Source organism: Sceloporus undulatus, chromosome 9 (genome assembly GCF_019175285.1).
Source record: "Sceloporus undulatus isolate JIND9_A2432 ecotype Alabama chromosome 9, SceUnd_v1.1, whole genome shotgun sequence".
Lineage (NCBI taxonomy): Eukaryota > Metazoa > Chordata > Lepidosauria > Squamata > Phrynosomatidae > Sceloporus > Sceloporus undulatus.
Window position 1 is genome coordinate 13,311,834 of NC_056530.1, and position 26,341 is coordinate 13,338,174.

General features: G+C 44.8%; 1 protein-coding gene across 1 annotated transcript in view; it reads right to left on the reverse strand.

Annotated features, from left to right (window-relative positions):
* Positions 1–26,341, reverse strand: part of ADGRB2 (adhesion G protein-coupled receptor B2) — a 124,585-nt gene that overhangs the window by 67,725 nt on the left and 30,519 nt on the right. Inside the window, 3 exon segments of the mRNA XM_042440705.1 lie at positions 1,013–1,177; positions 8,309–8,392; positions 26,054–26,341. The exon segment at positions 26,054–26,341 is cut by the window's right edge and continues 1 nt beyond it. Coding sequence (XP_042296639.1) covers positions 1,013–1,177; positions 8,309–8,392; positions 26,054–26,341 — 537 coding nt within the window.

A 26,341-nucleotide genomic window follows, 5' to 3' on the forward strand; every position in this document is an offset into this window, starting at 1 on the left:
TGTCATGAACCAGAACTGAAAACATCCCAGAGAGAGAGAGAGAGAGAAGGAGAGACAGAAAGGGCAGCAAGGCTTGGAACGATTGATTCAATCTTAATAGGCTGGAACAGGGAGTAAAGCAAGTAAAACGGACAAAAACGAAACCCAATCCAAATATTTAACATCTGATCACCTCCTCCTAAGAATGAAGAATGATTTGGAGCCTGAACAGACAGGCCAAAATAAAGCTGCTTCAGCTCACTTTGGAGGTATGCTGTTTAAATGACACAGGCGTCTTAAGAGACCCAAAGCACTGGAGCATGGCTTTGGCACGGCTTCCAGCCTCTTAGGATGCATGCAGCATTTAAACAGCATACCTCCAAAGTGACCTGAAGCAGCTTTATTTTGGCCTGTCTATTCAGGCCCTTGGTTAACTAGGGCTGCATCCCCACCGCAGAAACAATCTAGTTTGACACTGCTTAAACTGCCATGGCTTCCTGCTATAGAATCTCAGGACTTGCACTTTGTTGTAGTACCACAGCTCTTTGATAGAGGAGGCTAAACAAATCCCAGAATTCCACAGCATTGAGACATGGCCGTTAAAGTGATGCCAAGCTGGATCATCCCTGCAGTGCAGATGCAGCCAATGGCAAGGTTGTGCAGAAATAATCCAGTTTGACATCACTTTTAACTGCCATTGCTCAATGCTATGGAAATGTGGGATTTGCAGTTTGTTGTGGCCCCAGAGCTCTCCATCAGCGACAGCTAAATGTCTCACAAAATGACGGTTCCCAGAATTTAACTGAGCTATGACCGTTAAAGTGGTGTCAAACTAGACTATCTCTGCAGCGAGGATGCAGCCAATGGTTGTGGGAATGCAAAGCGGGAAGTCACTGAGAACACAGAACAGGTAGTAACACCCAAGTAGGCATCTTCCATGAATGCAACCCAAGAAAGCAAAGGCAAAAGCAGAGAAAGGGGGTGGGGGAAGAAAGGAGGAACAGGACCAACCCTCCCCATTCTCCCAGTCTACCTGGGCAGGTGGCGGTATTATTGCATATCCGGCTCTCCCGCAACAACCCGCTACACAGCGTCCCATAAGGCGACGAGACGCAGGAGCGAGTTCGCACCTGGGTACCCTGCCCGCAGGTCAGGGAGCAGACACTCCACTGGGACCACTCCTCCGCTGCAGGGTCTCCTGTGGGAGAGACAACACACATGCACACACATGCGCGCACACGCAAAGCAGACAAACATAAGGAGAAAGAAAATCAATCCAGCCATCCCTAGGAGAGATGTGCAGATACCCTACAAGTCCTTCTGTTGCTGTTGCTCCGTGTCCAAACTAGGCTTTCCAATCCTGTATTCAGTTTCCCCCATCTCTCCTGTTTGATTTTATTTTTATTTGAACTCTGCACACAAATTTGTACACTGTTTAATGTGCATTTCCACCTACCCACCCAAGCACTGCTCCCTAACACAACATATTTTTCCCACTCCATGTTGCTCCCTAATGGTACTTGCAGGAATCCAACCTGTTCTGGAAGAGGTGAAATTTATTTATTTACTTGGTGTATACTGTATTTCATTCATTCATTCCCCAAAACTGGGTCCCAAAGAGCTTGTATCGCCTTTGGAGAACTGAACTCTTTGTTCGTTTGCTCTTGGACTTGGGTTTCCACCTGATTTCTCAAAAGGTAGCTATAGCCAGGAATGCTTTTTGCCCAGTTTAACTGGGATGGCTTAACTGGAACAACTGCATTTGTCCCTGTTGACCTTGAGTACATCTAAGTGGATTGCGCTCTAAATGGATTTACATTTTGAGGCATCTTCAGAAATCGCAGATCCTACAGAACGCAACAGCTGGTGAGTGGTGCAAAGCCTCCAAACTATTTTTGAGAGGGTTGCACTGCATCATTCAGAAATGAACAAATTTCAGAGAGCAACACCCTGTTTTTGAAATAAGTTAGCATTAAAACAGAGACCAAACCAGTTTTCCTTCCAGTCCCAGAACTTGAGCACAATGAGGACCGTGATGGCTTCCTCCAAGATGAAACATTCCAAGGGCTTCTGAGAAATGCTTCTGAAGAACTCCAACCCTAAGCTTAAATAGAATTGCATACATTTTTCCAGAAGGTCTCTGTAAACTCTTAGCTTGCCACCAGATTCCTCCTAAAAATAATACTTGATCCAGTTAGGGAACTGAAGTTGGACACAACAATATCTGGAGACCCGCCACCCTAAAAAAACACCCCAGCCAGAGAATGTAATTCTGAGGAGACATCTGCCAGTCAGCTTTTTCACCCTTGTACCATCCCTATGTCTGACTGCATCTTTTGCAGAAACATTTTGAATGGTGTTGGCAAATCTGAAGGATCTCATGCCATGTGTCCTCTGTATGCTGACTTCCAAATGCTCTTCAGGAGGTGAGCATTTGGAAGTCAGCATTATAATCAAACTGCATTACTTTTACAGTGTAGATGGCCCTCTAGAGTCAAGTCATCACCCCATTGACATGAGTTGCACCAGCCTCCCCTGGGTTTCAGTATTATGTCCATGGGATAGGCACACTACTCACCTATCCCATGGACATAATGCTCAGACCGAGTGGAGACTGGTGGAACCCATGCCACTTTTTAGCCACTACTCCGAAAATGTGGAATGACCTGCTGGAGGAGACCCACCAAATTACATCTTTAGAGGCCTTTAAAAAGGCGATAAAGACGGATCTCTTCCGGCGAGCCTTTCCAGACTAACCTCCAAAATGAGAACCTGAACTGCTCACCTACCCACTGTCTCTCCCTATGACCACTCCTGTAAATAGTTTTCTGTGCTCCTAATTTTAGCTGCATTCTCTATGCAATTGGGTGTAATGTGTGATACTGCTATTGTTGATATATAGTATGATGTTTTATTTGTATTTTAGCAGAAGGAGGGATGGCTAGGGGATTGGGTTTATGTTACTACTGTTTTTAAATGTTATATTGGATTGTTGTCACCCACCTAGATCCTCGAAAGGGAAAAGCGGGATATAAATAAATAAATTATTATTATTATTATTATTATTATTATTATTCACTCTAGAGGGCGATCTACACTGTAGAAATAATGCAGCTTGACACCACTTTAACTGCCATGGATCCATCCTACAGAATCCTGGAATCTGGAGTTTTGTGAGGCACCAGAACTCTTTGGCAGCTATGACCATAAAGATCCTGTAAAGCTACAAATCTCAGGATTTCGCAGGATGGACCTGCAGCACTTAAGGTGGCGTCCAACTGCATTATTTCTACAGTATAGATGCACCCTAGGTTTTATTCTGCACTTTATAGGACCTGTCCCAGGTGCTAAAATCTATTCTTCCAATGTCTTCAGCACTTTGTATAGCTCATTGGACTAAAACCAATAGCTGATTCATCCCTCCGCCGACATTGGAGCCACCAGATGCCAATGCTGGGACCAAACCGTAGCCGTGACACGAAGCCTGAGGTTTCCCTGGCAGTCCTTGTTGCCACCTTTGTTCAGCCAAGGCTGGCGGATCAAGTAGAGCAGCCAAGGTCGCTCTCCCTCTGCCCCAAGCAGAGAAGACACTGACATTTACAACAATCTGGTTCTTTATTAAACTTGATGATCTATCTGAAGTTCTTGGACAGGCCTGAAGTAGAGAACATCTATTTAAATTATGGAGGAACAGATGGAGGAGGAAGGAGGGAGGTGGGTGGCTTTCATTTTCCCGAAGAGCAAGAGAATGGGAGCGGAAAGGAAAACAAATATTAGCGGAAAGGGGCACCGGTGTGAGAAGTCATTCCTTCCGAAGGCTGACCTTCAAATATGAGGACATAATGAATATTAAAGGAGCTGTGTGGGCGGGGGTTCTGTTTCCAGAATATAGCAGAGAAAAACAATATTGACAGAGGGCACTGCTTTGAGAACAACAGACTCAGTCAACAGTGGCTGGCATACCCAGGGTGCCACTTCAAGGGCACCAGGAGATCTGAACTGTGCAATTTCGTGTCCCTTAAATCCCATGCTGCATTTATTATCAAAACAGAACCCACAATTAGAAACCAGGAGCTTCAGCAGGAGAATAAAAAGGAGTGCTTCTTTCCTTTCCAAAACAATACTGTATATGCTCGACTATAAGTCGACCTCATGTATAAGTCGAGGGCAGGTTTGGGGGCTAAAATTATGGATTTTGATAAGATGCATGGATAAGTCGAGGGTCAAACTTAGGGGCATGTAACAAAGGGTGTAAAGGATGATGCAAAGGAAAACAATGTCAAAGAACCTAAAAATTTCTGGCAGGCATAACTGTTTGTGCTCATCCTAAAGGTGGATGGATGAAGAGTAGAGGGGATCCATGCTTCTTTTTGGTGTTCCCAGGATGGACTAAGCTCTCGCCTTTTGTCACTCTATTCAGAGAAAGGGGATGGTTCCTTTTATATATATAAGAGCAAAAGTACAGTACTTACATTGACCTATGGATAAGTTGATCCAGGTATTTTGGGTCAATTTTTGGACTAAACTTTCTAGACTTATACATGAGTATATACAGTATGTTTTAAAAAAAGGCTTCTAGTTCTTAAGGATACAGAAGAATTCCCAACATGACACTGGCACTCATATTAAAGGGGAGAGATAAATCCTGGTTCTACTAGATTTGGGAACTGGGGAGGAAAAAAAAATCAATCTAGATCCTCTGCTTTCTTGGGAACCATATTGGTGCAATCCAGATTTAAGAATGCAAGACTATAAAGGCCAAGGCCTGGGTTTTCCTGGTAATCCTCCTTGCCACCTCCACACAGCCAAGGCTGTGCAGATGCACCCTTAGTTTTCTCCTCTGCAACACAGGTAAAACCCATTAATTCAATGGGTCTATTCTCATCAATGCTAACAAGAGGAATTAGATCCATGTGCTATAATTAATCCTTCTTAATGCTGATAAAATCTCTCCCCAACCTTGTGGAAGAGAGCATTCTCATTTTAGTTGTACAAATGGAGGAACTGAGGCTCAGAGGTAATAAACGTGTCGAGAGACCCTTTGTGAGCACCGCAGCCAAGCAGGTGCTCGGGATTTCTGCAAAGTCTTGGATGCCCCCGTTGAACAAGGTAGGCACCGTGCCATGTTCACTTTAACAACAAGGCCTTAAACCCTGGTGCCAGTATCTCTATTTGCACAACTGGCTTAGCTGATCCTCCTGAACTCTCTTGGTTTTGGCTCCATTTGTCTTCCCAAGCCGTGCACACAATGGCCTGGAGACTATAAATCAAAACCAAGGAGAAAGGGTGGCGGAGAGGGATGGCAAACGCCGTTCACATTACCCTGATGAATTTGCTGAATAAATACACAGGAGCTAAACAATTAATACATTTGTTTTCTTTATAGGTCTCGGAGGAAGGGGCTAAGAGCATGCCTAAATGGAGCAAATTAAACTCACTTGCACCAGGGAGTGGAGGGGAGAATGGAGAGGGAAGAAGGGGGTACGTGCCTCATCTCACTTTGCTGTCACCATGAATGTGATGGCGCTCAAGGGACTGAAAGCAATGGAAGATGAGATGCAGGTTTCCCAGTCGTTGGAGAGGCTGCATCTTAATTAAATTGCATGCGATTATTAGAGCTAGAGGAGAAGCCAATGATGAGCCATGCATCTCAGCTTAGTCAGAACACCTGGCATATACCTTTACCTTAAGACAGGCTTTGAGCAACTCTGGGGGATGCTATCAAAACCATCCATATTTGCAAAACGCATGGCATTTTCTAAAACGGGTCTGGAAATCTTTTGGTCCTTCTGAGGTCATTGACTAGAGGTGAAAAGAACTGGAAAGAAGATTCAAAAATATTTTTAAGTGGTCAAAAATTGGGTTTCTTGAATGACAACCCCGGCAAGGAGAGCCCTGGACCAACAAGAATCGTCACAGTTTAGGATTTATTCTGCCAAAAATTCAACATGGAGGGTTTGCGTTGGATTTCATTTGCATCTTTTTCTCTTCTTGCAGTTAGGGGGATAAAACAGCATAATCAGTGCGCAGGCGGGCATATTCTGCGTGGAAAAGCAAGATTTGGATCACACCACTGTCCTGCTGAAACTGTAGATCCCATGCCATGTCAGGAGCTAAGACTGTTGATTCAGAAGTCTAAGAATCAGGCATTTCCCATCATCTGACTCTCTGTCACGAACCTGCAAGAGGTCTGGGTATCTCCCCGGAGTAGCCCTGAGGATGCTGACATGGGTATTCAGATCCATCACCCAGCTGGCATCTGCAGACGTTCTCTGCAAAATGTGTCTCGTCCTGTCAAAATGAGTGCCGGTTTCGCTCGTCTCATCACAATTCGGGGATGTCGCCAGGCTGCATAATTACCTGCTTCAGAAACCAATTAGGCCAGCAATGCAAATGTTGCTCTCCTCATTTCACAACACTGAGGCTTTTGGAAGGAAGATGTGGTAGAACTCTTCATATGCTAAAAGGCCAAGGAAATATTGGGCGGGATGCAGAGAGAGTTGCCAGAGAAAATGTGAGGAGCATTTGCCAAAAGTACAATGATCGGATGGGGGAGTTTCTGAGCCTGAGCAGAGGGATTTCGCTGCTCCTTTCTTACAAGGCTCACTAGGCTTTGCCCACAGTGATCTGCAAAGTCTTACCTTCTTCTCTGGGCAATTTTTCTTGGATCTGTCTGGGCACAGGACTAGGACAAGACACCCATAATGCACTCATGTGACATAGCAGAGCCAGTATTTAAACTCCATTTAATAACAATGGTATGATGAAGCCAGTGCGATGATGAGTAGCAATGATGATGGTGATGATGACGACTACGATGATGCTGTCAAGTCAGTCATGTCTGATGACCAGTCCAGGGACATGGATCTGTCCATGCTGCTGACACTATAGAGGATCTATCCAAGGTCCTCTGAACATGATTCTCGAACTCTGGTCCTGCAGGGATTTTGGACTTCAACCCTCAGAAGGTCCAGCCACTTTGGCCAACAGTCAGGAGTTTTGCAAGCTGAAGCCCAAAACATCTGCAGAGCCAAAGTTTGGGAAGTGCTGTTTTAAGGCATCTATCCCAGCTGCTGAACCTATTTTAAAAGCCTCTGTCCAAAGTTCTGAACTTATATTTACTTGCTCCTTTGTAGTCTGAACAAAATTCCAGAGACATTTCTCCATCTCACTTACATGGAAACCATCCCCTTCCACACCATCCTGTGCCACTCCTATAGCAACAGGATCAAGTAACAATCCTTACAGTAGCAAAGGGAGGTTGAAAGGATTTTCCCAGTGCCAATTGTGAAATACAATGCAAAGTATTTGGAAGGTGGCTTCATTTCGAATGGACAACACTACTGTACCAAAGACCTGCTCTTAGTAGAGGTAAAAATGTCCTCTGAGGCTGGGAGAGTGTGACCAAGCCTCAGTAGAGACTTAGGGGCCTTGAGTATGACTTATGGGCCCAGGTTGCCTGTACTTATCATGCCAATTTTCAGGATGAGTGCCTGCGTGCCAGTATTTACCACTATACACTGTATAGGTTTTGTTATTGCAAGGTGCGGTGGAATTCTAAGCCTTCTAACTCAAAACAGAAAGACTTAATAATCCCTTCCTCATTGCAATTAGCTAAGCGTCTTTCAAAACACTCCAGGTGTTTTTAGGCTATAGAAGTATGTCCACAACTGGTTTAAAGTTACCTTTTAGGAGAAATCTGGTTAAGATCTAGGACAGGCTATTCCCCACCCTGGGAAATATCACAAATCGAATTCAAACGTTGTTCATTTTCATTTAAAAAATTAATAGTAATCATGATATCTTTCATCTTGGAAGGCCTTCCCAAGTGCACTTTGGACACTTAGCAACGTTTCAGTACCAATTCTTATACAAGGTCCGAGATATAGGTCCAAAATTGATTGGTAGTATTTCCAGTGCAGAAAAGTGTTGCAAATTGTTTGTGTTTCCTTTCTTTTTGGGCTGGATAGAGGTGAGAAGAGTATTACCACTGGTGGCAGTTGCCTTTCATGCTAGTAGGATGGTAAATCTGCTCTGGGTTCAAGTGTGAAGTTTAAAAGATATATCCAAGGTTATGAACCTTATCTGGAAGGATAACCCCCTTTAAAGTGGCCTCAAACCCAAAGTGGATTGGCCACCTTGCTGGTATGGTGGCCGCCACTTGCCACTGTTGGTCTCTACTTATATAAATACTTGGATTTTAACAAACACATGCGTACACAAAATTCGAGCACATTATATGATGACCATTGGCTGCAAGAACATTTCCTCAAAGATTGCCCGGGTGACTTTCTATGCATCTCCACCACGTGCCACCAAAGGTTGTTACCTGTTTGTGCCATGTACACCCCTGGTTCATCGGCTGACCGCGGCCACTGTGTTTTCACCTTCTGGTCTTCTTGCACACCGTCACCTGAAAGAAGGAGGCAACCATGAGACAGTTGCAGATCTGGGAGAGAGAGTAGGGGGAAAATGGAAATAGAATATCTGTCCAGTAGGAATACACTTCTCCAGGTTTATCTGTACTGTATGAACCATGCTTCCCTTATTGATGGCATTCTATTATCCAGGATTATTATTCACACAATGCTATCAACGTCTATAGCATCCCGACAAGTGAAAATACAAGGAGAAGGTAGCCATCTAATATTCAAGCCAGGAAGATTCACAAAATGCATAGAAAAATGCACAACATTAATAGAAAAAAGAGTTTCCTGCACAGAAAACTCAGTTTTGCAAAAACAATGTCCAAAAACAACAGTTTTTGTTGAGGTTTCATAGCAGATGTGGCAACAGAATCCCCCTCCAAACCTCACAGTGGATAAAACACAACCTCCCACACAAGGTTTGCAGGTGATAATGACTCAGTGGTATTTTATTTAGTCAGGAGCAACTAGTATTGCATTCATACAAGCTGCCTATTAAAGCTAGAGTCCTTGAGCACAATGTCTCCGACGCTTAGTTACAAAACAAATAGTCCTTGAAGCTTAGTCCTTTAGCATTCTTCAGCATTCTTCCAAGTAGTCTTTGCAGCATACGTTTTAACCGAAATTACCTTCATATTCATACCTTCATAAATCAGTCTTCATAAACCAGCACCAAGCCTCTTAGCATGCCTTCCAGCAATACAGCACTTCCTTCTTGCTAAGCTTTGCTACTCTTGTGGTACACTGGGTTTGGCACACCTCTTTTTATATCTATTATAGGATGACTTAGCTCTTCTCCCTGATTAACTAGAATCACATGTATGCCTCACAGTTTGTTTTCTACTTGCCACTCCTTTCTCAGTTGTAAAATACTACTACTTTACTACTACTGACTTTACTACTACTAACATTTTTCTTGTGCAAATGTCCTAGTCTATCTGTCTGTCTGTCTGTCTATCATCTCTCCGTATGTGTGTTGCGTGTGTGTGTGTGTGTGTGTGTGTGCCATGTATTTTTCCCCCTGCAGAATAATTCCTGCATAACATAAACTATAAATCCCAGGATTCCATAGGATGGAGCCGTGACGGTAAAAGCAACGTCAAATTGTATTAATTCTGAAGCCATAGTCAAGAACCTATATCTCTTCTTACTGGGTTGTCAATGCTTAGAGTACAATGGGCTTTCTTGGAGTAGGAAACCTGGGCCTGAACCCTACAAAACCCTAAAACAGATGCATTGAATCAATTAAGGAATGGTGCTAGGAGGACAAATGGAGATGTTATGAGGCACCTTCTTTTGTTCAGCATCTCTCCTGGCGTGCCGACTCTGCCCTTTGGGTCCTTAATTCCTATTGCACATTGCGGTTTGACTCTCCTCACCCCACTACTGTGGACTTTTTGTGGCTCATTCTTCTTTTACACATCTCCCGCTGGAGGCAAAAGAACTGGCAGAGCTTAATTTATGTAGAGGGTGGAAACACAGAGATGGAGATCAGAAAGGTTCTCCACCGGGGAGCAGTGCTCCTCGCATACTAATAAAGTAGGGGATTGGGGGCAATACTGGGATTACTGGAAAGTATCAGTTTATCTGTCTGTCTCTCTCCCTCTAATCTGTCTAATCTGTATCATCTATCTGTGTCACAATTGGAGGAGAGGAATATCCCACTCTTCATTTTTTGTTACGGTATTACAGAATATACAAACTTCATCCAAAATGTTGTTGGAGAGTTAAAAATGCATACATTACAACACTGCGCAGTGACTCCTGTCTCAGGCTGCATCTGCACTGCAGACATAATGCAGTTTGACACCACTTTAACTGCCATGGCTCCATGCTATGGAATTCTGGGAGATGTAGTTTTGAGAGGTATTTAGCTTCCTTTGTCAGAGAGCTTTAGTGCAACAACAAACTGCAAATCCCATGATTTGGCAATGGCAACCAATCTGTTTCTGGGCAGAATTCCATGTGCTGGTTATGACTTTTAAAGCCCTATACAGCTTGGGTCCAATGATCTGAAAAACCATTATCTCCTTGTATAATGGAGAAAAGAAGAAGAGAAAGATTCCATCAAAACATTAGGAAGAACTTCTGGATGGTAAGTGTGGTTTGACAGTGGAAGATGCTGCCTTGGAGAGTGATGGAGTCTCCTCCCTTGGAGGATTTTAAACAGAGGATAGATGGCCATTTTTGGGGTATGTTTCGATTGCATTTTTCTGCATGGCAGAAGGGGCTTGGATTGGATGGCCCTTGATGTCTCTTCCAAGTCTATGATTCTGTAAACCTGCCCAGGTTTTAAGATTGTTGGAGGAGATCTTCTCTTGGTCTCACCACCATCAGAGGGATGTTGGGTGAAGACCCAGGAGAGACCCTTCTCAGACTGTGGAATTCACTCCTGCAGGTGGTTTGGTTGAACTCCTCTCAACTTTCTTTTCACTGGCAAGATAAGACCTTCTTATTCAGGCAGGCCTTTGGTTGAAAATCTATGGCTTTGTGGTGTGTGTGTTGTTGTTGTTGTTGTTGTTTTTACTTTTTATTATGATCTAGACAGTCCGCCTCAGCATACATGCCCTCGCCTTACACGGATTCCAGCTTACATGGACAACGAAAGGCGAGAGACAAAATGGTGCGCATGCCAGAGGTGCAAGAACATGCCACCATTCAATTGCATGGGACTCCAGCATATACGAAATTTGTCTTACACAGGGGGGGTCTACAACGGATCTCCCAAGTATGGCAAGGGAGGACTGTATTTTTATACTCTTTTAATCTTCTTCTTTTAATTCAATTGCTATCTAATTCTTTTTAAAAAGTTGTGTATAATTGTTTTTAATGGTATTTTAGGGTGGGAGGGAGATAGGGAAACCAGGATCTAATATGTCCTGTTATGCTTTTATCTATTAATACTCATGTTTGATTTTATTGTTCTTGTTTGCTGTTACCCGCCTCAATTCAATACAGGGAGAGGCGGGATACAAATAATAACAACAACAACAGCAACAGCAACAACAACACTATCGGCCCTTTATATCCACAGATTCTTTATCCACGGACTTAAGCAAATCTTGGAAATATTCAAAAAAGATACAAATTCTAGAAAGCAAACCTTGATTTTGAAATTTTACATGGAGGGCACAATTTTACTAGGCCATTGTATATAATGGGACTTGAGCATCCACAGATTTTGGTATTCATGGTGAGTCCTGGAATCAAACCCCAAAAGATACCAAGGGTCCACTGCATCATCATCATCATCATCATCATCATCATCATCATCACCACCAGAGAAGATGGCAATGGCAAACCTTCTCTGAAGAAATGTGCCAAGAAACCCCCATGATAGATTAAGGCCACCATAAATTGGAAACTTGAAGGTACACAACAACAACAATTATTATTATTGTTGTTGTTGTTGTTATTATTATTATTATCATTATTATATTTATTTCTCTTCTATATGTCTCCTAAAATTGGAACTCGAGGCACCTTACCATGGAAAAACACAATACCGTGAAAGCATACCCAAAAAAGTGAACGCTATAATAGAATTAAACATTTGACAACATTAAAAAGATTTAAAACAACGTTTAAAAAGGAAATACTATTAAAAGAGAAAAAACGCTACTCATAAATAGCCATTTGTATAAATAATGCTTTAACCGTCCCCTGTTTTTTAAATGCTAATGCTACAGGCTGATGCGCAGGGAGAGAGGTGGGCTATAAAGCAAATCAATCAATAAATGAAATAATTTTAGAAGAAAGAGCTGCTTGCTAGTAAAAAAAAAACAGGTAGTGCAAGGAAAGAGGCGGCGGAGTGACGTATCCGGCGCAGTGTTTTTCTTTTCCTTGGCCTTGCCTCCAGAGGTAATGAGCGCAAGATGGAAGCGCGGAGCACCCGCTTTAGTTTTAAATCCCCTGTGCGCCAGCGGTTTTCTTGCATGCGCACCGTTCACCCTTCTCCATCTTTTCCCCCTCCCCGAAGCCACGGCTGCCGCCCAACATGCACTTAACAGATTGCTACAGTGAGATGTCACAAATTTATGGCTCGGCTCACGAAAAATAACAAGAGATCCATCAAGGGCACTTTGCGTGAAATTAACAGGAATGTAGAAGAACCGGACAAAGATGCATACTCAGCTGCAAAGGGAGGGAGGAAAAAGTGGGGGAGGATTTGATTACTCCATTGCCCTACTTTACCAGCATCAGACACTGTGTTTCCAAAGCCATCTCCTTTCAACCAAGGCATCCAAACCACTAGTTCATGGCAGGAGTGGCCTCATAAAGAGAAACAGCAATAGCAATAGCATCTCTATACCGCTTCATAGTGAACTTGGCACTCTCTAAGCAGTTTACAATCTGTAAACCAATTGCCCCCAACAAGCTGGGTACTCATTTTACCAACCTATGGATGGAAGGCTGAGTCAACCTGGAGCCCTCTGGGATTGAACTCACAACCTTGTGGCTGCAGTACCAGCATTTAACCACTGCGCCGCCAGGGTTACCTGCTTTGAGAAAGTCCTACTTTGTCCAGAAAGGGATGAAGGTGAAGTTGGTACAGGGAGACCTATCTGGACATGGCATATTTGAGCCCATGGTGGCAATGCCCACTGTTGAACTTGCGACTGAGGACAGTAGACAAGTGGTCCAACTATGGTCAGATAGTCTATTGGTTTATTGCTGTTATAAATCAACTGACTGTTAGGAATCATGCAGTCCCCCATTTCATCATCATCATCATCATCATCATCATCATCATCATCATCATCATCATCATCATCATCTCCTCAGTCCATCTGTATTATGTATTGCGGTTGTGTGCCTCCAAGTCGTTCCTGACCATGGTGGCATTAAGGTGAACCTATTACTGGGTTTTCTTGGCAAGATTTGTTCAGAGGAGCTTTGCCATTGCCATCCTCTGAGGCTGAGAGAGTGTGACTTGCCCAAGGTCACCCAGTGGATTTTTTATGCTTGAGCCGGGAATTGAACCATGTTCTCCGATTGTGGCCATGATGGCCTTTTAGAACATTTATTGTTCTTGTGTGCCGTTCAAGTTGTTGTTGACTTATGGTGACCCTAAGGTGAGCCTATCACTGGGTTTTCTTAGCAAGATTTGTTCAGAGGGGGTTTGCCCTCACCTTCCTCTGAGGCTGAGAGAGTGTGACTTGCCCAATGTCAACCCAGTGAGTTTCCACAGCTGAGCAGGGAATTTAATCCTGGTTTCCAGAGATGCAATCCAACACTCAAACCACTACGCCATGCTGGCTTTCCATATTATATATACCTACAGTATCTTTAAGTATCTAAAGGTCTGTCACACAGAGGATGGAGCCATTCTGGCCTCTTTAGGAAAGGAATTCTAGCACCTGGGAACAGCGACCAAAAAGGTCCCCTCTTTAAATTGTAAGACTGCAACTCCCAGCAGGTTAGTGAATCCAATGACGGGGAGCAATGGGAGTTGTAATATAGCAATATAGGATAGGCATATGATTCCATCCCTATTTTATACCTGGGGAGAAATTCATTGGGTTCATTGTCTGATAAGAACTCTCCAAAGTTGACAATTTCATTTTCAATGAAGCAGAGAACAAATCTGAGGTATTTATCTATCCAAGTCCAGAGTTTTGATCTTAAAAGACTGGTTCTGGACCCCGGTGTCTTCTTCCGTCATGGTTATGGGCTGCATTAGGGTTGCCACCTCATTTCGCTGCCCAGTTCTTCATCTTTAACAGCTACATGGCAGGCAGACAAAACATGATCTTTTCAGTGCTGGGAACAGCTGTACCTACTTAATTCTGACAACCCAGGTGGTTAAGAATTGTGTTCCGAGTTCATTTTTTATTGGCGTGTTCCAAGTTTTGCAAATCTGATGCGGGGGGGGGGGGGGTGTTTGATTTTTTTTAAAAAATGAATATGGGAGAATGAAACACTGACAGTTTCATCCATTCCTCTGCCCAGCAAGCTGTGAGTCATTAAACACCTTGCCAGGTTCAAGGGGCTGGATCTGGGCACTGCCAATGAAACGTCGGTGTCGGTTTTGCTGAGATGTGAGTTTCAGGACTGAAAGCAACAGGGTTGTCATATTTCAGGGCCTGCTTCTGAATCTCCAGTTTTGGTGGGTCATCTCCAGCTGGGAAATGAGGCCCAGTCCTCTAGTTTGGAGAGCTCAGCTCCGGGGAAAAGGCTATGGGCAAATCTAAATTTCAGCTAAGCAGCAGCTTGCTACAATTTGCAGAATATAATTGATTCACCGCCCCCCCCCCCATGCATTTAACCGTATATACTCAACTATAAGTTGACATCATGTATAAGTCGAGGTCAAGTTTTGGGGCCAAAATTGTGCATTTTGATATGGATATGTCAAGGGTCCTCGTTTTTCCAAATTTCAGTCTTCATAAATTGTCTATGACCATTTCACATGTTTACCTAACTTTGCACGTGTCTTCTTGATTTTCTAGTTATTGAAATCCCAATCCCCCTTCATACCATTATGTCCGTTTTCTTCTGCAGACTTGAGACTTGACTTGAGAGTTGATATGAAAGTATCTTGCAAGGACTTGAGACTAGACCTGAGACTTGAAAGTAGAGGCTTGGAGTAAAATACCCAAATGCATCATTGTTAAACAGCACATAGAGCCCTGGAGCCTGTATAGTGACTTGCTTCACCTGGTATAGTCTAGCAGAGAAAATTCAGTTTTTATGCAGGTTTGGGGTTTCTGGAGAGATCAATGCCCACAGATGCAGCCTTGGGGACCATATGTGGCCTCAGGACTATGCTTTACCCATCCCTTGACATCTTCAGAGTTAAAAGCTATCAAGGATTGTTGCCATTCAAAAAAAAGGAAAGGAAAGGAAAGGAAAGAGTGGAAGAGGAAGGAAGGTTCTGTTTGGAGGCATTTCGTGCATGCCAAAGTGATCAAATCCTATCCTTGCAGCCCTGCTCCATTTCCAGGGACTTGTTTCCAGGAATCTGCAAGACTCCTGGGGTGCTTTTCTCCAGATACTATCAATGTGAGGATTGCCTGTCTGTCGCAGAGTCTTACCCCCAAGGTAAACGGAGCAGGATTGTCAGCTATAAAAGTGGACCAGCTGCCTCCTTTAATGGCCTCATAAACTCTCTGGTGCAGAGGACAGGGAAAAGGTGGAGGGGGGAGAGACCCTCCCTGGTAAAACTATTCCACTTGCTCCCTTCTTCTCTTCCCCAAAGCAACCAGCAGAGTAGAGGTCTGCATTGGTCTGAGCAAAGTGGACAAAGGCAGGGATGGAGGAGTAAGGTAGGGTTGCCAGATCTCTGGGTCTGGACCTGAATCAACAGTTTTTGGGAATCATCATCCCAAAAGGAGACAAGGATAAAACATTGGGAGCAGGGTGTAGGTAGGTTCAGGTATGGCCTATGTGCAAACCTCCAGTTCAACCAGGAGAGCAGCAGCTCGCTCCAATTTGCAAGAGTCAATTGATTTGTTACTGCAACTTGCAAAGACTCTCCAGGGACTCTCTGCATTTACTTAACATCCTCCTCCTCTTGCCTGGCTCTCTACTACTCTGATCTGCATCCACCTTCTGGCTGGAAACCTATAGTCTTAAATGTTCCTCATCGTGGCTCCCTAAAAGTAAGTGAGAAGGAAAAATCCCCACTTTCACCTTGGTCTGGAAACAGCTCCTAAGATTTCTGTTCTCATTTCCAAACAGGAAAATATGTTCCGTTTCGGTGATGTGTGTGTTTCAATGATAAGCTGTGAGCAACTGAGATTGAAGCACCATGATCGCATGACCAAGAGCATTGCTGGCATAACCAAGAGCATTGCTGGCATGATGGCATGACCAAGAGCATTGCTATCTCCCAGGTTTTCTCCTGGAAACTCCAGTGCCTGGGATGATCCTCAACAGGGATCCTTAGAGTTATTAGAGTTTAGATGTGGATAGAAAGGTTCAGTCAGTGGTCCATCTGAGTGAAGGGTGTCAATGGCTCAACTGAATTGTGAGCCATGGATTGATCAGCAGGATTGCTGTGACTGAAAATGCAAGAATCTGACAGACTCCGCTGTCCCTGTGGGTTACACAAATTATGACTACAGGCTCACAGCCAAAGATTGAGCTGATTATTTCAAATCAATACGCAAATGCCAACTTTCCGCACTTCTGCAGCTCCTGCTTGTGGAAAGGTTTCCTCTAGGCCTATCGTCCCCAAACCTACCAACATTCCAAGATTACTTCCTCTCCTAGGCTGCATCCACACTGGAGAAATACCCTGGTTTGGCACGGCTTTAACTGACCTGGCTCAAGTCTATGGAATTCTGGGAGTCGGTGTTTGTTGTGGAGCCTTCCTTCCTTAAGCTCTGCTCCGCTCGGGGCCCACAACAAACTCCAACTCCCAGAATTCCATAGCCTTGAGCCAGGTCAGTTAAAGCAGTGCCAAACCGGATATTTTCTCCAGTGTGGATGCAGCCCTAGACAACTTTTTTCTCTTTTTTCCTCTGGATCTCCTTCCTTCCAACCATTTTGCCATGGCATGTATCTACATTGCAAAATTAATGCAGTTCAGCACTACATTAATTGCTATGACTCTGCCCTACAGAATCCTAGGATTAGTGCAGAGTGAAAGGCCTTTCACTGTGAGCTCCACTGGCAGAAAAAACAAATATTCACACTGGTTCCAAATAGCCCTTTGATGCTAGCATTGAGATTCCACTTTAATTGCCATGGCAACACCCTACTGAATCCTGGGATTTGCAGTTGACAGAGAGAGAGAGAGATGTAGGATTCTCATCCAGATGCTTCTAGTTGTCTCATGAAATGACAAAATTTAGGATTCCCAGAGAATGTTGCCATGGCAATTGACGTGGAATCATAGCGCTACGGTTGTGTAGCGTGAAAAGACCCCAAGGCCCCAGTGCTGTATGCAAGGATAGAATACCAAATGAACAAATCAAGAGAACACCCCCCAGTCCCCAAGGCAACCCCTTCAACTCCTTTTCCATGCAAGATGAGCTGTCACCAAATCATGCTGGCTCATAACAATAAATACACTAACAGCAATGCAATGCTGATGATCTGGCACAGTAATGGGGGCCAGAGAGCATCACGGATGATGATTGACAGAACCAAAAATGCATAGCGATGAAGGGGAAAGGAGCCAGGAATAGGGCAAAGAGGGGGGGAGGCATGAGGATGGAGTGAGTCTCCCAAAGGGAGCACTGTCAGATCATGTCAGAAACTTTGATGTTGTTTGAAACGAGGCAATGCCAGGATGACTGAATAAAAAAGAAAAAGATAGCAGGGTTTTGTTGTTTTTTCTTCTTAAGATCTAGGATGTTTTCCCCACAAAGTACTGGAATAGTAGGCTGCAGAAATAGGGAGCAACCTCCCTAGAAAGAGGTGTGTTGTTATTGCATCACTGTGGGTCACATCTGTCCCAGAGGCCAGAGATTTCCCCTCAAGGTCCACAAGCTACTTATGGTTGTGACTGTGAGGACACCTTCAACAGACTCCAAACCCATGTCATCCTAGTGTATATCTATAGGGTAGGGTCAACCGGGATCTCCTTGAGATCCCCTTCTTCAAGGAGGTCATGACTGGAGCCCTGGTGTCGCAGTGGTTAAATGCTGGTATCACAACTACAATGTTGTGTGTTCAATCCCAGGGGGTTCCAAGGTTGACTCAGCCTTCCATCCTTTCGTAGGTCGGTAAAATGAGTCCCCAGCTTGTTGGGGGCAATTGGCTTAAAGACTATAAACTGCTTAGGACATTATCACATGAGGCACTTACCACACTGGAATCATTGCCTAAATGCTTCAGAAGGGCAAAGGTGGGATAGCCAGTCACACTTTTGAAGTGTCACCGAAGCGCATCCCGCTCTCCTGTCAATGAATTGTTCACGGAGCAGCCACTTCTGTAATAATGGGATCTTCCATTATTCAAAAAATGGTTTCTCCATGAATGATTCATCGATGGGAGAGAAGCGGGACGCCTCAATGACGTTTTAGAAGCACGACGAACGGTCCCACTTCCGCACTTCTAAAGCGTTTGGCCATGATTCTGGTGCAGTAAGTGCCTTGTGCGATAAGGTCCTCAGAGAGTGCTGAATTCACTATGAAGCTGCACAGAAATGCAACTGCTATTGCTGTGACGGAAAGAGAACGGCAAGCGCAGGAAGTCGCATCTGCTCCAGTTCCTGCTTGCTATTCATTACCTGTCCTGTCTGAAAAGTGAAAGGCTTACCTTCCTACGAAAGTGTAGGAAATGACAACGAGAAGGGAATCAAAAGGGTTTTCTCGCAGGCAGGCCAGCCGTATCAGCAGGTTCCTGCACCGGCTCTAATTAACTCCCTTGCCCTTCAGATCCATCGACAGCCTTTCAAAGCAATCCCCTGCTTAGCCATCAGAAGCAGTGCCAGGTTTTTTCCCCCTTTCTCATATATATATATATATATATATATATATATATATATATATATATTATTAGGCACATCAAGTGCCACTGATAACAATCTGTCAATTATACAGAGTGGGGTTGTTCGGCACTTGTGATGAAAATCTCCCATCTGGTCACAGCAGGCGAGGGCTGCTGTCGAATGGCACGCTGGCCCTTGTGTGTGTGTCTGTGTGTATAGGCTGGCAGGCGGCTGCTCCTCGCCCTGCAAATGGTCCTGGTATTTGCCCAACAGATGCTCCATGCCACGGGGATAAAAAGGGTGGGGGGAAACCCACATGGAAGTGCAGAGAAAAGCAAACATACTAATTGGCTTTAATGCCACCGATCATGGCTTTGAATGCAGTCAGAGGAGGAAGAAATGGGAAGACGAACCAGCTGCTGCCACTGGAAACAGTGGAAGATCTGGAAACCAAGCACTTATAGGGGATGGCTTAGGGGAGTTGGGCGTGTTGATCTTGCGGACGAAGAAATTCATGTCGAAAATGGAGCAAATTTGTTTTCTGCTGCTCCAGAGACCAGGACACAAACTGATGGATTCACATGACAAGAGAGATTCCACCTAAATGTTAAGGCTGCATCTGCACTGCAGAAAGGATGCACTTTGACAACATTTTTGCTGCCCTGCTTCAGTGCTATGAAATGATGTGGTTTGCAGTTCAGAGAGACATTGGGCCTTCTCTGTGAGAGAGCTCTGGTGTCACAACAAACTACAAATCCCGGGATTCCATAGTATTGAAGCACGGCAGTAAAAGCAGCATTGAACTGTGTTATTTCTGCAGTGCAGATGCAGCCTAAGAAGAACTACTTGACCATAAGAGCTGTTTGACAGTGGAACAGACAGCTTTGGAGGATGGTGGGATCTCCTTCTTTGGGGCCTTTAAATTGAGGTTGGATGGTCACCTCTCAAGATTGCTTTAGTCGTGTATTCCTGCATGGCAGAAGGTTGGATAAAATCGCCCTTGGGGTCACTTCCAGCTCTATGATTCCATGATTCCTTGAAGTGCAGGATATAAATCCAATAAACCAGTGTTGCTGAAAGCAGGTCCACTGATCTGTGCCTATGTACAGTTGCAACCCTGTGTCCTTCAAACTCTTCTTCCAAAATCCAAAACATAGCACTCATGTTTTCTCTTCTGAGACAGCCATCACTAAGGCCAGTGAAACCTCCATCCTGATCTCTAACCACTGTAATAACTGGGCAGACAGAAAGGAAGAAAATAAACTGCATCTCATTTTCAGCATCTCTTGTTGCCAGAGCTGCTTTCTGTCTTCCATTCTTTTCAATGGCTGCGGTGGTCTTGCTCCTCCCTTAGCCATCTCAATTGTCAGCTACTGGGGCAGAGACAGTGGTTCAAAACAACATAATCCAGTTAGTTTGAGACCCCTTTAACTACCCTGGTTCAGTACTTGGGAATCATGGGAATTGTACTTTATTGTGGCACCAGAGCTCTCTGACACTGGAAGGCTGAACGTCTCACAAAACTACAGTTGCCAGAATCCCTAGGTCAGTTAAAGCAGTTTCAAACTGGGTTATTTCTCCGGTGTGTGTTTGAACCAGTGCTTAGATCATCAACCCCACTCCCTTTCCATATTGTCACAAAGTGTGCAACTAGTTCCATTCTTGCAGAAGGAGTGGTCCAAACATATGCTTATGTTTATTTATACCCTGCCTTTCTCCCAGTACTGCCAAGGACCTTGTAGGCATCCTAAGACTAGGCCTCTTTAATATTTCATCTCCAACGTCTTATCAAAACTGGACTTTATTCTTGACACAAAGACACCCTACTGCTTCCAACGAAGCCAACAGGCTGCTAAATACCAACCTATCGACTCTTGCCAGTTTTTCTGCTTTCATCCTTTCTCATCTGCTTCCTCGGATGCACTGATCGCTGTGACACTTATTGGCTCCATAAAATGGGTCCAAATTTACTAACTTTCCCGGTGCACTCTATAATCCGTGCCCTGCCGCCTTCTTTCTTGAAAGCACTCATTCCGCCGCATGCCAGCGCTGTTAAAAATAAAACCTTTCTACCCGCTCAAGTCAGGAGGAAGAACCTCAGCAGCTCCAGGTGAGGAAATGCATTCTGTCTCAGAGAAGCAACAAAACTTATTGCTTCTGTCATTGATCTAAGAAGCCAGGCTCCAGTGTCTTGGTCTATAAAGATCATACTTCAAGGCTGTCATCAACTTCTTCCATTTGTGTACTTGGGCCAGGATCCTATGATCTAAAGTCAGTCCATGAAGCACCTTGGACCAAGTGGATGGAATCTGATCTTCCCCCCAAACCCTAGAAAACAAAGTATTCACCCCCAAATCCCCTCCACATTCTTAAGCCATTTCACCCTCAGCCCCATAAAAAATCAAGCGGAAAAATCATGCATATTATTTTCACCTCTGCTTTGCAAAAGCATGCCAGTTGCCATAGCTACCTACCAGCTTTCAACTACTTCCCTTTTAACCTCCTTGGCAGGAGTGTCGTTGCTGGTGGCCAGTGCCAGATGCCTTGGCTATTTAAGCTTGGAGACATAGGGAGGAATTCCCCAGGGATGTTCATCTGCTCATGGCCCAGAGCCTCCTGACAGCCAACAAGAGAAAGAAAGGGACTCCAAGGGACCAGGTTCTAGTGCCACAGAAGGTGGAGATCCTTCCTGCTGGGCATTTGGAAGCAGCAAGAAAAAGGGAACCCACATGCCAGCATGCCGTGCCCATGCATTGAGCCACTCTATGAGTCAGCCTGACACATGGACTGGAAGAGGTACATAGCCTAGAGAAAAGGCCGCTGGGAACTATCGAAGTGCAGAACAGCAGAATGAAGAATGCACGAGAGAGAGGCCAACCCTCAGCTGGCACATAGGTTCGGAGTGCCTGGGATGGCATCTTTGACAGCAGCCAGAAACTGGGTGATGGAATGGCCATGGGCCATCTTCTGTCAATCACTCCCAGGGAACCCATATCTGGAGCAGATTTGCCAGCACTTTATTTCACCCATGGGCCTGGAAGCACTCACACAATGTTTATTGGCACTGGAGGGTATCCTCCTGAGAGACCAATCGGGACCAATTTATATAACCAACTGAACCAGGGAGACCAGACAGGGCCATATGTATCCTTTCCTACTTCTGGGGAAATTGCATTTCCATCTCTCTGTGACTGCCACCCACTGAAGTTCGTAAGCTTCCCTGTCCACCAAAAGTATGGTGTCGGGGCAAAGCGCATAAGTTGGAAATGACCTGAAAACACAGGACAGAAGTTGACTCCCAGATTCATTCCAATTTCCCACTCCAATACAAATGAATCCATTATTGATCCCTTCTCATGGGTTTCAAAGCCAGCTGAAGAATAAAAGCAGCCTCAAAAGAAAACCCCAATAAAAATAAGACAAAATTTGAAAACTTTAAAGAGACAAGCAAAGAGCCAGCAGTCACCAAGACAGAGCCTTGGAAAGAAAGCATGTTGTTGTCGCTGAAGAGAAACCATGCAAGAACATCACTTGAAAGGCTAGAGGTTAAGTTATGGTGATGCTAGAAATCTGTGGAATGAAGGAACATTTAATGGAGGGAGAAGAATTCTTTTTCAGGACCAATGCCTTCATTCCCTCTGGTTCTTATCTATACCTTGGATGAAGTTGGGCTAGCATTGGCTCCAATCAAGCCAGTGGTTGACCACATACGAAGTCAGGATGGCTCTGTACATCAGTGGCTGGAGGACTGAAGTTGAAGGATGCAGTGGCACTCATGTTAGTGGGTTTCCCATTGGCAATGCCCAGGCACTGTTGTGAGCAGACTGTCAGACTGTCTCAGTCTCAAAGGTGCCACAAGATCGGTTTGAATACTGATTTTCCCAACTGACATGACGATGTTAGATGGTAGTTAGGATACTATCAACTTGGAAAGCTAGCTGAGCCTAAAATTCTGTTCCTTTTCAGATTACCTTCTGGAACAGACCCACCACCCCACCCTGAAGATGGAAACCCCGACAGCCATTGCAGCCAACAAGCTCTGCATCCAGTGAAGTCTCTGCAAGACAAAGGTGTCTTCCTTGAAGCTCTGGCACTTTTGTACGCTTGCGCCAAGCCCCAGCCTGGCTCCAGCCACCCTCCCTATTCCTTCCCACCCCCACCAGCTGCAGTCAATGTGTTCCAGAGAGCGAGTCCAATTCCCTCCAGCCTGGCATGTGTGATGACTCCGCAAATAATTAAAATAAAAACCCCTACATTACCCCCACGACTTCCCGGCTACACTAACGTTTTACGTCCAGGTGCCTCGGGGGTTTTAATTGAATGTCAAACATAATTTGAAGAAGGTAACGGAGAGTTCAAGCCACTGCCCTTCGAAAGCAATCCGGCGATTGCAAATTATCCACACGCCGCCTGGCTTGCTTGCTTGCCGCAGCAGAAGAAGGAGGATGGGTGATCTCTTTTCTCCCCCTCCAACATCCCCAATCTGTCCCTGTGCAGCTTGGCTGTGAAAGGAGATAAAGAAGAGCAAAGAGAGGCAGTCGGAGCTAATGCACTCTGCCAAGGTGAAGAGTAAAAGCACTCAGTGGCACCAGTGTGCGGCTAGAGTCCAGCCTGCGGGATGGCTAGACCTCCTTGCTTTTTTTGAGTTTGTTCCACTTCCCTTCCATCCTTCCACTGGAGAGAGGAACAGAAAATGCTTCCCCTTGCTGCATATTACCCACACCATGGGATCATTCACACACCATTTTGTTTGAGCACCAATGTGAATCATCACACTCATGCATTCTGGGTTTGTTATCCACACTTTGGAACCACATCAACCCACATCTCTGCGAGTTCGGTTATTCACAAGCACAAGCATTCGAATAAAGATGCAGTCGATGATGTGTATGCATTCAGAACCCCTTTTTTGGTATGCTGCATTTTATCCCAGGTCTATTTGGTTCCATTTGCATTGGTTATTCACACTACTGATCTTTTTAAAACCTGATATCCTGGATTAAGTGGATTTTTTTGGCAACCCCCAAAAGACTTAATCGGGTGCATTGGGGATGTGTGTGAACAATGAAGATTTAACCTGGGTTCATCCTGGATTATTTTCACAGTGTGAATAGTTAAAACAAAAACCCAAAGCAGACCCACTCAGGTGGAAGCTCCAGAGCTTGTTATTTACTGTTTATTATATTTCACTTCTATGCCGCCTTTCTCCCAGAAAGGGCCAAAACGCATTGCAGAAATAATCCAGTTTGAGACTGCTTTAACTGCCCTGGCTCAGTGCTAGGGAATTCTGTAATTTTGTGAGACGTTTAGCCTTCTCAGTCAGAGAGCTCTGGTGCCACAACAAACTACAGTTCCCAGAATTCCTTGGGAACTACAGTTCCCTGGATTATTTCTGCAGCGTGTTTTGGCCCAAAGGGACCCAAGGCGGATCACAAGATAAAAACATTTTTAAAAGACTTGTCAATGGATTTGACAGGCAGGCTTAATAAAAATGGTTTTTGGCAGTGCAGAGACAGATCCAGGTAGGGAGGTGGAAGAACAGGCCCTCCAGAAGGAACCATCTCATGGCCCACGGCGTGGCAGTCACTGAAATCATGTCTGCTGGCCCAATGAGAGAATGTTTAATTCCACGTTCGGCTCCTGCTACCGTTAAAGCAAATGGCCTCATTCTGCCTGGTTAATAGTCTGTTTGGGCTGAATTGCAGCTCCTTTATATTCTGGCTTGGAATAACAGGCACCTGGGCTGTCACAGTCAAGGGTAATTTGCCACGGGGAAAAGGGGTCATTTTCCCCGTAAATTGTTTTCTCCCTCTCCACCAACAGCAAGCGACAAGGGCCTTGCACTCACAAGCTCAGAGGGGGAAGGTCGGCAGGGAAGACATGGCAACATGGCTCAGCGGAGGTGAAAGACCATTTCTAAGAAGATGAAGAAGCAGCTTTGTGGCTGGGAGATGACCTTGGGTAGAAAGACCACAAAGAGCACAGAGCTGGGCCAGTGGAGGGCCTAAAATCCTGGAGTTCATGCACAGGCAGCGAGAAGGGACCTCGGAGGTCATCTAGTCTGAAGCCATGCTCAGTTTGGCATCTGCAAGTGCAGGATATCCCTAGAAGGTGATAACATTGGTTTAAAATCTTCCACTGAAGGAGGGTCCATTACCTCATGCAGCCACTGCTTCCACTATTAGACAGCTCTAGTCATTCAGACAATCCTCCTAATGTTTAGCAGAGATTTGAGATCTGATTCTTTGCAATAACTACGTATGGATTCTGGTCCTGCCTTTGGAACAACAGGCTGTTCCATCATCTGCAGGACAACCCTTCAAACAGGTGAAGGCCATCCCACCAAAATCATCATCATCATCATCATCATCATCATCATCATCATCATCATCATCATCATCATCCCCTCCATTTCTCACATCTTGTAATGATTTTGTCCAGCTCTATGCACAGAATACACATGAGTAAGCAATCCTTCCCACACTACATAATAAACATATGGAACTCACCACCATAAGATGCAATTCCTAGGAAGGCAGGTGGTTTTAAAAGTGTGGCAGGGTGAGGAAGAGAAAGCGAGGACAAATTCATGGTGGCAAGATCATTCAACAACTGTTCACCAGAAGAGCTAAATGGAACCCATGGCCAAGATCTTACATTATGCTTGTGTAGTTATTCTATTCACTAACCTAACCCTAACCAGAGATTGAACCTTAACCTCCCAGAGTCCTAGTCCAGCTCTCAAACCATCCTTGACAAGGTTTCTTCACATAAGGTTTTCCATGACTTTCCTTTGAGGCTCACCAGGTGTACTTGGTCACCCAATGGGTTTCCAGGGTTGAACAGGGGTTTGAACCCTACTCTCCCACAATACTTGACCAACATTCAAACATATTTTTTGGTGATTTTTTCAGGCTATGTGGCCATGTTCTAGAAGAGTTTATTCCTGACATTTCACCAGCATCTGTGGCTGGCATCTTCAGAGAAATTCTCATCCGCTGAAGATGCTAGCCACAGGTGCTGGTGAAACATCAGGAATAAACTCTTCTAGAACATGGCCACATAGCCTGAAAAACCCACAAAAATATATGGCTACCAGCTATGAAAGCCTTCAACTTAACATTCAAACAGCTATGCCCTGCTGGCCGGGAAGACTGTGCCACATAGTTTTTGGGCCTGTCTTTTCTCAAACCATGCCACTCTACCTCTCCAAAACCTGCCACCCAGAGACAAAAAAGGATGCCACTCATCCACATCCCCTTACCGTATTTAATCTCCGGAGAGTATACATCGTTCGCATTCCCAGAATGCAATTCGGTCACGCAGCAGTCACGACCGTTGCTGCTGCTGGTTGCGGGTGGTGTCAAGGCATTGGAGAGCGTCTGGTTGGGTTGTGGAGGGGCTGGCAGGGTTTGTGGGGTCTGGCAAGTGCAACCGGTCTGTGAGAGGCCACACGGCTGGCCAGTCCCCAGGCGAAGGCACTCCTCCAGCCAACGGCACAAGATGCTGCAGGTGAACTGGCTGGAGTTGTTGTTGTTGATCAGGAGGACTT